General features: G+C 38.8%; 3 protein-coding genes and 1 long non-coding RNA gene across 4 annotated transcripts; 1 reads left to right on the top strand and 3 right to left on the bottom strand.

The window, feature by feature from the left end:
• Nucleotides 1–3,095: 3,095 nt before the first annotated feature.
• Nucleotides 3,096–5,990, top strand: LOC111464944. Its single transcript, XM_023109233.1, has 5 exons — nucleotides 3,096–3,797; nucleotides 3,898–4,155; nucleotides 4,256–4,475; nucleotides 5,300–5,410; nucleotides 5,653–5,990. The coding sequence occupies exons 1-5, from the start codon at nucleotides 3,495–3,497 to the stop codon at nucleotides 5,793–5,795; spliced, it is 1,035 nt and encodes a 344-aa protein (XP_022965001.1). The 5' UTR covers nucleotides 3,096–3,494; the 3' UTR covers nucleotides 5,796–5,990.
• Nucleotides 3,806–4,496, bottom strand: LOC111464945. Its single transcript, XR_002714120.1, has 2 exons — nucleotides 4,216–4,496; nucleotides 3,806–4,068 (listed from the first exon to the last, which is right to left on the bottom strand). It is a non-coding gene; the product is annotated as an uncharacterized LOC111464945 (long non-coding RNA).
• A 2,807-nt stretch (nucleotides 5,991–8,797) lies between the features above and the next one.
• LOC111464864 (copper transporter 6-like) lies at nucleotides 8,798–9,986 on the bottom strand. Its single transcript, XM_023109128.1, has 2 exons — nucleotides 9,356–9,986; nucleotides 8,798–8,941 (listed from the first exon to the last, which is right to left on the bottom strand). Exons 1-2 carry the CDS (start codon nucleotides 9,798–9,800, stop codon nucleotides 8,877–8,879), a joined length of 510 nt encoding a protein of 169 aa, XP_022964896.1. The 5' UTR covers nucleotides 9,801–9,986; the 3' UTR covers nucleotides 8,798–8,876.
• A 2,574-nt stretch (nucleotides 9,987–12,560) lies between these two features.
• LOC111464865 (18.5 kDa class I heat shock protein-like) lies at nucleotides 12,561–13,366 on the bottom strand. The gene has a single exon (XM_023109129.1). It carries the CDS (start codon nucleotides 13,202–13,204, stop codon nucleotides 12,716–12,718), a length of 489 nt encoding a protein of 162 aa, XP_022964897.1. The 5' UTR covers nucleotides 13,205–13,366; the 3' UTR covers nucleotides 12,561–12,715.
• Nucleotides 13,367–13,563: the final 197 nt, after the last annotated feature.

Here is a 13,563-nt window from a genome sequence, read left to right as displayed (position 1 = left end):
AAAAGGGTATTTTCAAAACATTTTTTATTTTTAATAAGTTTTAAGTATACTTTTCAAACAAAATATTAATAATTTCAATTCAAAATTTAAAAATTGGAATATTTTTTATTTTTTTTAAGTTTATATAGATATTTTTTTAAATTTTGTTGAGTTTAAAATATTATTCAAATTTTAAAAGGGTAAAGTTTTTTTTTAAAAAAACATAATGCGAAATTAAAAAATATTTTTATTAATTTAGTCTTAAAATATCAAAATAAATTTCAAATATTTGATAAAGCTATATAGTTTAATGACCTAATCATAAACCAATATTAAATTTAGCTCAAGGTTGACCAAGCTTAGAGTTGACTACCATCCAAGCCCAATCAACCAAACCTCGACGCTAATTAAATCCTACAAAAGTCAAAAAGAGGACTACAGGTTCAATTATCCACCTCGACCTAAGCTAAGGTGGCTCGAACGCCACCCCAACATGCTCGAGCATGCTTCTACCAAAAACTAACCATTTTATCTTAGGGCGTGTCACAAACACATTCTCAAACCCAAAAAAAACTCTAGAGATATCGTTCGACCTCTCTGAGTCCAATTCGAAGAAACTAAAAACTCTCGATCAACCCTCATATAGATGTCTATAAAATTACCGTTGACGCACGTGCACGATAGGTGGATTCCTTTTACGCAGACTTATACATTAAAAAGCTATGAATTCAAATGTTGCGAAAAATCAAACCCAATTTTTAAAAATGGAAAAATCAAAACCAAATAATTATTAAAATGAATTAAAATATTCTCTCACCAATAATTGAGTTTGGCAAGGTTATTGGTAGTTAATGGGAGTAGTTAAAAGTATAACTAGAAAGGTTGACTTCCAAATTATATTTTAAATTAATATTATTATTAATTTATTTCTTTTGAAAAAAAGAAAGATTCCTTAATTATGATTAATATATGCTATTTTGTCAAACCAAAGTTCAATTCCCACAATGTTTGGTAATGTGTTGGGTGCTACTAGAAAAGGGACATTGTTATATAACACATTCATCGTCCTATCGTATTTATACCAAAGTTTAAGTAATATTTTAAAGACCCGCTTTTAGGTCATGTTTGATAGAAACATTTAGTCCGTGTTTGGCCCATTATGTATCGTCATCAGCTTCACGATTTTAAAACCACTCTGTTAGGGAAAGATTTTCATACTATTATAAAGAATGTTTTGTTCTCCTCTCCAACCGATGTGGGATCTCACATTCCACCCCCCTTTAAGGCTCCAATGTCTTCGCTAACACATCGCCCGATGACTGACTCTGATACCATTTGTAATAGCTCAAGTCCATGCTAGCAGATATTGTCGACCTTGACTCGTTACGTATCAACATGAGACTCATGGTTTTAAAACGCATCCATTAGGGAGATGTTTCCACACCTTTATAAGAAATGTTTCGTTTACCTCTCCAACCAATAGGGGATTTTACAATCTAAGTTTAAACAGAGAACGAGGGAGGGAGCCGGGAGAAATTTCTCCCTACTAGCTAAATGGGGTTCGGCGAATGGAGATGGTACTTCTATCCCCACTCTATCCCATGGACATCTCTACTTACCATTTGAAAATTTGTCTAACAGGCATTCGAAGTTTTATTGTTATATCTAATAAGTCTCTAAACTTTCAATTTTGACGTTTACAATATCCATTAAAATTTAAATTTTATATCTAATGAAACTCTAACTTTTAAATTTATATTTAATACATCAGGACTAACTTTATAATTTTAAAAGTTTAAGAACTAGATAAACACAAATTTCAAAATTTAAAAACTAAATTTATAATTTAATTAAGAAAAAGAATCATCGAACTAGGTCGGACATTGTAACGAGGAATAAACTTTATTCCCCATTTTGCCCCCACCTCCCAACTTAAAGAATACCTTTTTCTTTTATTAGAGATGGCAATGAGGTGGGGGAGAAGGTAGTAGATGCTTTGCCATCCTCAGTTATGAGGAATCCAAATATTTCTGGAAATTTCCCAATTTTTTTTCTAAAAAAAAAAAAGGAAAAAAAGATTTTTTTTTTTAATAAAAAATCATTTTAGCGAATCGAAAAAAGGAAAAAGGTGTCCTGGAAAAAATTTGAATCAAAGATGTCACTATCAATTTCATGAATATAATAATAATAATATAATTTTTGAAAAGAAATATAACGCAATAAATAACAATATCAAAAAAAGAGAGATTTCTTATATTAAAAAAAGTGTAAATGATAATCCTGTATAGTGACACTTTTGCTTCTTTTTTTCTTTTTTTTTTTAAAAAAATAATAATAGTAATTATTAAATGAAGCATAAAGTTTAATAATTAAGTTTATCTTTAACGTTAAATTATTATTAAAATAAAAATTGATATTTGTTTTAAAAATATAAAAAATCTTAAAAAATTAAAAAATTATCCTCCACCTTTTTTATACGTATTTCAAAATTACTTTGAATTCAGTAAAAAATAAGATTTACAATAATGTGCAGGTAAATGATATGATAGTGTACACAACTATTATCAAAATATCTCCTACGAGTACACGGGTTAGTCGAGTTGGTGACCCAAACAACCCAAATAAAGTTTATAATCCAATTTAGTTGGATTAAGTTGTCTGTTTTTTTTTTATAATTATTTTAGAAAAATTATATATGAACCTAGATAAGGTAAAGTTGAATTGTAATCCTATTTTTATGTTAATTGGATAAAACAATATCAACTATGAATGAGACAAATTTTTAATTTTAAAAAAAATTGATTAGTTTGGTTTGGGTAGTTAGGATTGGTCTGATTCTGGATCCATGTGAAGAACTACAAGTAGAAAAATTTAACTTTTTTAAAATAATTTTTTTTTGCTTCGTAACAAGTTCACAACTATTTTTCTCCACTGGTAAGAGTTCACCTCTATCAAATATTGTCCTCTTTGAACTTTTGTTTGAGTCTTTTATCTCAAGGGTTTATAAAAAGATGTATGGTAGGGAGAGGTTTCCACCTAAGAAATGCTTCATTTCCCTAACGTGAGACGGTTTTAAATTTTTTTAAAAAACAACTAAACTAAAAAATGAAGCCAAAGATAATATAGTGTTGATTTTAATAATAGGATAGAAAAGAAATCCAAAAAAAGTGAAAGTAGAGGCCAAGAGGGATTCAAAAGCTCATATCTTGATAGATACTGTAGGCTGAGGATATCGTTGCTTTCGCTTGTATATAGAACCAGAAAAGTCGGGCCACAGATCTCTGCGTTCTTCAAAGCCACCTCTCACCTAACCCCACGGCGGCCGGCCACCGGCGGACTGAACCCACACTCCCAAACAGCCTGTTCTGTAACTGTAACCATAAAAATATTTCATTGGACTCCTTCATGGACTACAAAGTCCAAATCTACGGCGCTTAAATTTCCATTTTCAATCTCTCTGTCTCTGTCTCTGTCTCTCTGTTATTTTCTCTCTCTGTGAGCACCAAGGAGAGGACATGGCGGCAGACCCGGAAGGCAGAGAGTTTAAGTTTTACTCACAGTTTCAGGCTGAGCATGGAAATAAGCAGAACCCCTTTGAAGGAGACAATTGGTCGAGCTATTATGGACGGTCTGATTCATTTCTCAGCTTCAGCTCAAAGGTGGAATCAGAGATTGAAAGTGATAAAGATGACGGCGGCAGCGGCGGCGGCGATGATGATGATTATACAGCTGAGTTAAGTCGGCGTATGGCTCAGTACATGCTTCAAGATGATGATAACTCCTCCATTGAAAGCTTTCAACCTGAGATACAGCACAAGGTATTGAATTTAGTAAGGAGTGGAAGAGATTTCAGGGCGTTTGTCAAATTCCTTGTTCCTCTGTTTTCATTATTTTGTGGGTGTCTTCTGTTTTGGGTAGCCATGGGGTTTGTCTAGTTCGCCAATTTCAACGCTGTGGTCACCACTAGGCTCTAGCGCTGGGAGCAGCTACGGAAGTCCAGAAGGGCCTTCCAAGGAGCCATCGCCGCCATCGACGCCGGTGGTTGTAGAGCGTGGAGGGCTGGATATTTCACACAACGTTTTCAGCAAACTGGAGAAGATGAAAAAATTTAGCACAAATGATAAATCAATCCAAACAAGCCCCCAACATGGAGGAACCAGATCTTCCTCTTCCAAAGTGAGATGAAATTCAAATCCATCTCAGCCCCCTCAGCTCCCAAATCTCTCTGTTTCTTACACTCTTTTTTTGCTGATTCAAAACTCAACCCTCCTTGTAGAATCAGAAGCGGAGGCAGAACCAGCAGCAGCAGCAGTTTATGAAGCAAAAAAGCTCCGCCGCGACACAAGCCAAGCAGGCTCAAGGAAGCACCTCACAAGCCAATTCAGGGGCAAAACCAGGAGGAGGGTCATCGGGGACAGGAGTGTTCTTGCCCCGCCATGTCAACTACAACCGTCCAGCACCATGTCCTCAGCCACCACAGCCGCCCAAGAAAAAGGGTAATATCTCCTTTCATTCAATAAGTAGCTGGTTTTTTAAGTCATTTCTTAGTTGGAGTTAACCTCGTGTAACAGTCCAAGTCCATCACTATTAGATGTCGTTTGCTTTTAACCCGTTATCTATTGCTGTCTGTTTCACGGTTTTAAAACTCGTCTATAGAGGTTTCCACACCTTAAGGAATGTTTTGTTCTTCTCTCCAACCGATGTGAGATCTCACAATTCACCTCCTTTGGGGACCCAACGTCCTCGCTAGCATACCGTTCGGTGTCTGGCTCTGATACCATTTGTAGTAGTCCAAGCTCACCGGTAGCAGATATTGTCCGCTTCGGCTCATTACCTATTGCTGTCAGCCTTGCGGTTTTAAAACGCGTCTGTTAGGGAGAGGTTTCCACACCCTTATAAGTAATGTTTCGTTCCTCTCTCCAACGGACGTGGCATCTCACAACCCATTTGTTGGGATTTTCCATCTATGAATTGCCATTGAAACCATTACTGTGATGCATTTTGGGACTTCTCCTCATACCGCTCCTTTTATTTTTCTTATCTTTCCTTGGATTCATAGAGATTCCGTGTCCTCCCAAATGCTTTGAATCTACAAGACCTCCAACCATTCACGGTTGGGCCGACAAAACTTGTCCACTTCTTTGATGGAATCTTCAACCATCCCTTTAAAAGGAGGTGGCTGACAACGACACCCAATTGAATCATTAAACCACTTGCACTGCCCGCTATAGTTAAATTCTGTAATGGAGATGCGTTGTCTTCCCATACAAGGCAAAACACTAAGCAAATTGATCATTTTCCCTCCCCTTCCCTATCTCAGGCTGCTCCACTGTTCTAATACCCGTGAGAGTCCTACAAGCCTTACAACTTCACTACGACAGAATGGACAACGAGACAAGAGAAAAGATCACTGGCTTCACAGCTTTAAGAGGTAAATTTTCAATTTCCTATCACAAAATTCTCTGTGGCATTTTCACAAACAGTTTGCGGTCGTTCCACACATAATTGCTCGCTTACCCACTTCTATGTCTCTATTCGATCTGGTTGATTCTCTTATCATCTGACTAGAGATTCCTATTTAATTATTCATTTATGTTCTTGTTTAACAGAAGCTACGGCTAATGACGACAGATTCTTCCTATTTGTTATTCATTTATGTTTCTTGTTTAACAGAAGCTGCGGCTAGTGCCAGAACAAAGTCACATACCGATAAGAAAAGTCATCTGGAAGCGACAGCGACAGCGGCGGCGGAGGCGGCGACAACGGCGGCGACCAGCCAAATCGACGTGGATCTTCCTCAAGAATGGACGTACTAAAATAGCTTCACCAACCCGCGAGAGGGCATTTAGATGAAATCCTTGGGTAATAATTTTCTGTTAGGGGCAAAACCGTAAATAACGTTTGGGAAATTAATACTGCTATGTGAAAAAAAGAAAAAAGGGGGATTTTTTTAGATGGAAATCCTTTGGTAATAATTTTCAAATAAGATTGTATTCAATCCTTTACAATAATTGTTTAAATAATTTAATTATTTTTGTTGTATCTTTAATACCTCTAAATTTTTTTACTTTGAAATTTAATTATATATAACAGTAAATAAGATAAAAGACCTAAATATCCCTAAAATATAACCTAGAACGATGATAGAGTGGAAAATAATAAAAAATTAAATTATAATATAATTTGAAATTGCTTGGACTTGGTAAAAGCCGAATATTCCTTTTTGTATCATGTACAAATTAAATGCATTTAATCATTTTACTTTGAATAAAGTTTGGTTAATTAAATTTGAATATTTGTAAGCATGGCTAGATTGAAACATGTTCCAAAATTACGAGACCAAAATAATATTTTAATCTAAACATTTAAACTTATTTAGGAAGTATAATGTAATGTCTCATGCTCGAGTATATGAAGAAATTGAGACTATGTCCGATTGAGAATGATCTAAAGTGATAATATTATCAAATCGTCGGTCCTTTTCCTTTGACCCTCACGAAAAATAACCTTATATGAAATGATCCATATTGGTATATGAAAATAGTGTTCATTTTTAGAATCAAACGTGGTCATGTCATAGGGATGTCATGGGGGAATATCGGGCCATTGTATTTTCATCTAAATTTTTTTAAATTATATGAGATCTCATATCATTGGAGGGAGAACAAAAACATTCCTTATAGAGTTGTGGAAAATCCTACTTAATAGATGCATTTTAAAACTGTGAGGCTGACGATGATGCGTAATGTGCTAAAGCGGACAATATCTACTAAAAGTGGGCTTCGGCGGTTACAAATAGTATCACAGCCTAAGCGGTGTGTCAGCGAGGACGCTTGATACGATAAGGAATCAACTACAAGGGGAGTAAGATTCGGATTACCTTGTAGATCGAATATCTCAAGCCAAGAACACTTTGTTTGAGATTCGAATCACTCCAGAAGCAAGATCGATCATGTCTAGCTTCAATAATTCTTGTTGATCAAATATCTCAAACACTTGTTTGAGATTCGAATCACTCCACAAGCAAGGTTGATCATGTCGAGCTTGAATGATTCTACATGCAACCTAAACTACATAGAATTGCAAAGAAACTTAGCCATTGGCTAAAGAAAAGCACAAATGCTTTTTTTACTATATTTTCCAAGTCTTTCTTACAAATACAACATAGATGGCTTTATATAGCTTCAAAATGAAACTATTAAAGGCATTTCAAAAGTTGTAACATTCACACTTTATGGCCATAATTAGCCATTATGTAAATGTAACCGAAATTAAATGAAAAGTCTTAAAATACAATAACTCTAAATTACTCTAAATTATAACCCACCCAAAATTTACAACAATCAAACTTTATTCTTCTTCAATGTAGCATGAATTGAAACATCTTTTGATAATTTTGACAACCTTTTCTTCACATCTTCATTGAAGCATATTGTATGATTGATGTCTCTTGGTTCATATCAACGCTGGTCCCCAAAGGAGTAGATTGTGAGATCTCACATCGATTGAAAAGGGGAATAGAACATTTCTTATGAGTGTCTGGAAACTTCTACCTAATAGACGCATTTTAAAACTATGAGGCTGACGGCGATACATAACAAGCTAAAACAAACAATATTTGCTAAAAGTGGACTTGGACGGTTATAAATTAAAATATCGACATTTTGATGAACATCGACATCAGAAAACGATGGTGGAAGTATGAACACATAACAAAATGTTGTTCTTCTAGTATCACGAGTCCCTCCATGACTGTTCTTCTAACTCAGATTGGGACAACAAAATCTGTCTTCTTCTTAAACTCTTCATGCAGCAACGAAACACAGCTGCCGACAGTGTTACTTACAGCTGCAGTTCAGCATAAATCATACGCCAAAGACAAGAAATAAACAACTGGCTTACCTCCACGTAGAGCCCTTTTTCATCACAAAAACTCTCTCAGACATTTTATCAAACAGTTTGCGGGCATGCAATACCCTCAAGTTGGTAGCATTTGGCCTTTTCTGGTGTCCTAATTCAAACAAGATTTGAACGTCTTGGCTAAGCTAAATGAAGAGATCATGTCAGGCAAACAAGGATAATGAGGCCTTCGGAGCCGACTAACTCGTCAATAGACGAGCCTCAACGCGTGTCTAAGGGAGTGTCGAGTAGGAAAATACTCTCACTCTTAAAGACATACAATCATTCTATGCTAAGTCTTATGGTTATGTTTGTCCAAAGCGTGTTAATTGTAGTTGTATGTTAATTGTAGTTGTATATTAGATGTCAGGGTCATAATTGTCGAATACTTGTTGTCCAAACTACTTTTACTTGCTTTTACTATTCTTATCATGTCAACTTGGGGTGTATAACCCTTCTCCAAAATCACTTAACCGGGATTGTTGTTTTTTTTGCTTTTAGCCTAAATGTTTTTAATGCATTTCTTCGCTCACGTTTTATAAAACATTTTTCTAGCAGACATGACTCGAAACTCGATCATACGTTTAAATTGTCCGCAAAGTGCACAATTGGCTTGTTGGTCGAGTTAGAAAAAGTGTCGTGCAATTGTTGTTCCGTTGTCGAAAAAATTAAAATAATTATTCTCCTAATAGTGTTTCCCAATTTATATTCCCATACACTCATTTGGATTATTGTACATATATACACACTATTTATATAACTTTAAAAAATACTCACTGTGAAAAGTAAAAGTATGGCTATATTTATATATTAATTATAAAAAAAAAAAAATTAAACTTTTTTATTTTTTAAAGTAAAACATATTAATGCTATTTTTTAAATCTAGCATTTAATTTTTTAAAATGTTAAAAAAGTGCGCAGATATTTTTTAATGATATTTTGTTTAGACTTTCAAGGTTTAGGACATTAGTTAGCAACCGTGTCTCGTCTCCGCCGCCTTAGTTTTGTTGAATCCTTTTCCACGTGTCGCGATGTAACTGGCTGCCTGTTCTTGAGGCTGACTCTACATATTTTCTTTTTTTCCCTCTTCATATTTTTCAACACATTAATCTAAATTGCAAACCCAATTATTATTTCTAAGTTTAAAAATGTACTTTCTAACATAAATTTGTATAAATTTCCTTTTATAGTGAAATTTTATTTTATTTTATTTCCTATGAATATATATATAAAAAAATGGAAACTAGATAGTATGTAAAACAATTTTAAAAATTCTTAATTATCTCTTTATTTTTAATTATTTTATTAAATTCCGATAAAATTTAAAATTATATAATTTTGTGCCTAATAAATTTAATTATATAATTTTGTCCCAAAATTAACAATTGAATCGAAACCTAAACCAATTGGATTGAAAATTTTCATATTCCTTCATCGTGATTTCAACAACTAAGAGAAGGAAGAACAGAGGATTTACCAGAAGCCACGGCCGATTTCTTGAACAATCTACTCCCAAACAGCAAGAATCCGAGGCAATGGCCACCGATGGCTACCAAAAACACTCCAACATTGAACGACATGACGGCTAGCATCACTAAATACACCAATCCAACCCTAACCCTATGCAAAAGAGTCCGGATCAATCTTGCCGCCGCGGCGCTCGAATCTTCCTTAATCAATCGGCTATGCGAAAGCCACTCGACGATCAAAGCAAGCACGAAAACGAAGATCAAGGCCAAGGCGTACATGCCGCCGCGTTCGCCAGGCCAGCGATTGAACAGAATCTCGGCGTTGTCTCCCCAAAAGAAGGTCATGTGCAGCATCATCGTGCCGTGCGTCATCTCCGGCGATGCGGTGGAGGAATCCTTCGGCGGCGCCATTCCGTGCATATGGTGGTGGTATGCGTTGTCGGCGGCGTCCATGACGGCTCCAGTGCCGGGAAATTTGTGTGAGGTATCTGGGAGGTCGCTTCGTTTCTGATAACTGATAAGAACGCAGTCTGTTTCAGGATGAAATGAGTCTGCTCGTCTACTCGTTGCGACTTGTACGAGTAAACCCGTGATTCAGAGTGACGGTGATTTATCAATCTTCATGTGTTTCACGTATCATGTTTTGAAACGTGTAATTTATTCTGATTTATTTGTCCATTTTCTTAAAAGAAAAAAAAAAAAAAAAATACTAAGCCACCATTCTGTGCCATTGAAGATTCAGGAAAGCGTGCATCAAAATAAATGCTAGGTTTCATCCCACCTTGAAACATACGCAGGGGAAGCAAAGCGATTGGCATCGGGAGAGGATTGAGCAAAGAACAGAAGGTGGGACAAGGAAGTGCGGAGGGTAAAGGGATTTATTTCTCCCTCGTATAATGGAGGCCCATGCTAGATACGGCAGTTTAAGAAAACGGGCTTCCACCACAATGGACTAAGTTCGGATCCATTATGGGCCATCGTGGGCTTAAAATATGGGCCAATTTCGCCTTCCATTATGGGTCACTTTGGGCTTCCATTTGGGCCAATTTGGGCTTCCACTATGGGCCGACTTGGGCTTCCAAAATGGGACGGATTGGGCTTCCACAATATGCCGGATAGGGCTTCCGATATGGGCCGGCTTGGGCTTCATATATGGGACGGCATGGGCTTCCAATATGGGCCGACATGGGCTTCCACTATGGGCCAATTTGGGCTTCCACTATGGGAAGATATGGGCTTCCACTATGGGCCGACATTGACTTCAAATATGGGCCGACCTGGGCTTCAACTATGGGCCGACATGGACTTTCACTAATGGGCCGATTTGGGCTTCCAATATGGGCCGAAATGGGCTTCCACACTATGGGCCGAAATGGGCTTCCACTACGGGCCGGTTCGGGCTTCCACACTATGGGCCGAATGGGCTTCAACTATGGGCCTATTCGGCCTTCCAATATGGGCCGACACGGGCTTCCACAATGGGCCGAGTTGGGCTTCAAATATGGGCCGAGTTGGGCTTCCACTATGAGCCGACCTGGGCTTCCACTATGGGCCGACGGCCGACTTGGGCTTCCACTATGGGCCGACTTGGGCCTACCTGGGCTTCCACTATGGGCCGACTTGGGCTTATACTATGGGCCTACCTGGGCTTCCACTATGGGCCGACATGGGCTTATACTATGGGCCGACTTGGGCTTCCACTATGGGACGACTAGGCTTCCACTATGGGCCGACTTGGGCTTATACTATGGGCCTACCTGGGCTTATACTATGGGCCTACCTGGGCTTCCACGATGGGCCTACTTGGGCTTCCACTATGGGCATACCTGGGCTTCACGATGGGCCGAGTTGGGCCGACGGCTTACTTGGGCTTCCACTATGCGCTGACATGGGCTTCCACTATGGGCCGAGTTGGGCTTCCACTATGGGCCTACCTGGGCTTCACGACGGTCCGAGTTGGGCTTCCACGATGGGCCGACTACGGCCGACGGTCTACTTGGGCTTCCACCATGGGCTGACTTGGGCTTCCACTATGGGCCGAGTTGGGCCGACGGCCGACATGGCTTCCACTTTGGACCGACGGCCGACTTGACCTTCCACTATGGGCCGACTTGGTCTTCCACTATGGGCCAACCTGGGCGTCCACTTTGGGCCTCTCGGGCCTCCACTATGGGCCAATATGGGCTTCCATTATGGGCCTACCTGGGCTTCCACTATGGGCCGACTTAGACTTGGTCTTTCCACTATGGGCCGACTTGGGCCTTCACTATGGGCCTACCTGGGCTTCCATATGGACTTAGACTTGGGCTTCCACTATAGGCCGACTTAGACTTGGGCTTCAACTATGGGCCGACTTGGGCTTCCACTATGGGCCGTCCTGGGCTTCCACTACGGGCCTACCTGGGCTTCCACTATGGGCCGACATGGGCGTCCACTATGGGCCGTCCTGGGCTTCCACTATGGGTCGACATGGACTTCCACTATGGGCCAATATGGGCTTCCACTATGGGCCTACCTGGACTTCCACTATGGACTTAGACTTGGGCTTCCACTATAGGCCGACTTAGACTTGGGCTTCAACTATGGGCCAAGTTGTGCTTTCGCTATGGGCCGATATGGGCTTTCATTATGGGCCGGTATTGCTTCCACTATGGGCCCACTTGGGCTTCCGCTATGGGCCGACTTCGGCTTCTACAATGGGCCTACCTGGGATTCCACTATGGGCCTACTTAGACTCGGGCTTCCACTATGGGCCGACTTGTGCGTCCGCTATGGGCCACTTGGGCATCAGCTATGGGCTGACTTGGGATTCCGCTATGGGCCGATTTGGGCTTCCAGTATGGGCCTATTTAGGCTTCCACTATGGGGCGACTTGAGCTTTCACTATAGGCGGACTTGGGCTTCCACTATGGGCCTATTTTGGCTTCCACTATGGGAAACTGTTCGAGTATTTGTTTTTTTTTGTTTTTTTTTTTCTTCGCGTTCAGTTAGATACTATTTGTTTGAGATGGTTGTTATTTTAATTTCACTTTTTTTTTAATGATATTCTATGACATCATTTACATATAAATATTTCTAATCCATTTTATTTTAATAACAAACGCACTATGTGACTTGAGAATCATCAAAATTTCACTAGAAAAAGAAGCCTATTGAAATTTAGGTCATAATCTGTAAGCCAAAACAAAATCTCATTAGAAAAAAAAAACTGACTTCACAGTCTCGAAATCACAAGCCAATTTACAGATATCGATCCATTGCATACACTTATAGGCTCAAAATCAGCAACACACAATTTATCAATATAATTACAAAGAATGAAAAATAGTTTAGCGCGTACACAAAATCCGTGCCAAATATTCAGTTGTTTAGCCGGAAATCTCAACTGACTTCACCTCCGCGTTCTTTTCTTCCGCCTTGGCCTTGGGAACCGTCACCGTGAGAACACCGTCCTCCATTGATGCCCTAATTTCCTCCATTTTCGCATCCTCTGGTAGCCGGAATCTCGTCTGGAACTTCCCACTGCTTCGTTCGATCCGATGCCATTTCTCGTTTATGTCCTCTTTCTCTACGCTCCTTCGGCCGCTGATCTGAAGCACTTTTCCCTCTTCTATCTCCACTTTCACTTCGTCTTTCTTCAGTCCAGGCAGATCGGCTTTCATTACATGAGCCTCCGGCGTCTCCTTCCAATCAACAGCAGCGTTCATCAGATCAGAAGTATCTCGAGCGATTTCAGGGAAGTAAGATGAAATAGAAGAGGGAAAGTGAAAATCGAACGGATCTAAGAGATCGAAAGTGGCAAATGGATCGAAGATGCTGCTCCGTCGGCCACCGAAAAAGCTTGGAATCATCGACATCTTCTGAGGTTTAGTTGAAGAAATTGAAATGATGAGAAATTTGAAATCGAGAATTGGAAGCGCTTCGAATGAATTCCACGCGAAATTGTGGGTTTGGAGTTTCTGATTGGGGAAGAAATTGAAAGAGGCGAGTATTTATAGCGACTAGGCGGAGATTCTGGCTTTCTCCAGAAATTTCTTTGTTTTTATAAAATGAAAAATTAATAAAAATACCACTAAATTTTATATTTTCTCCGCAGCTCTATTCAGTAGAACTATTGATCGAATTTGACAACTTAAAAAATTCAAAGCCAATCTAACTCAACTCGTAAAGGTTAGATTTGGTTTTTAACCACTTTAGACTATAACCATTTTTTTAT

The sequence above is a fragment of the Cucurbita moschata genome, unplaced genomic scaffold (genome assembly GCF_002738365.1).
Source record: "Cucurbita moschata cultivar Rifu unplaced genomic scaffold, Cmos_1.0 Cmo_Scf00031, whole genome shotgun sequence".
NCBI lineage: Eukaryota > Viridiplantae > Streptophyta > Magnoliopsida > Cucurbitales > Cucurbitaceae > Cucurbita > Cucurbita moschata.
The sequence above is the reverse complement of the archived record's forward strand: the minus strand, read 5'-3'. Positions and strand labels throughout refer to the sequence as shown.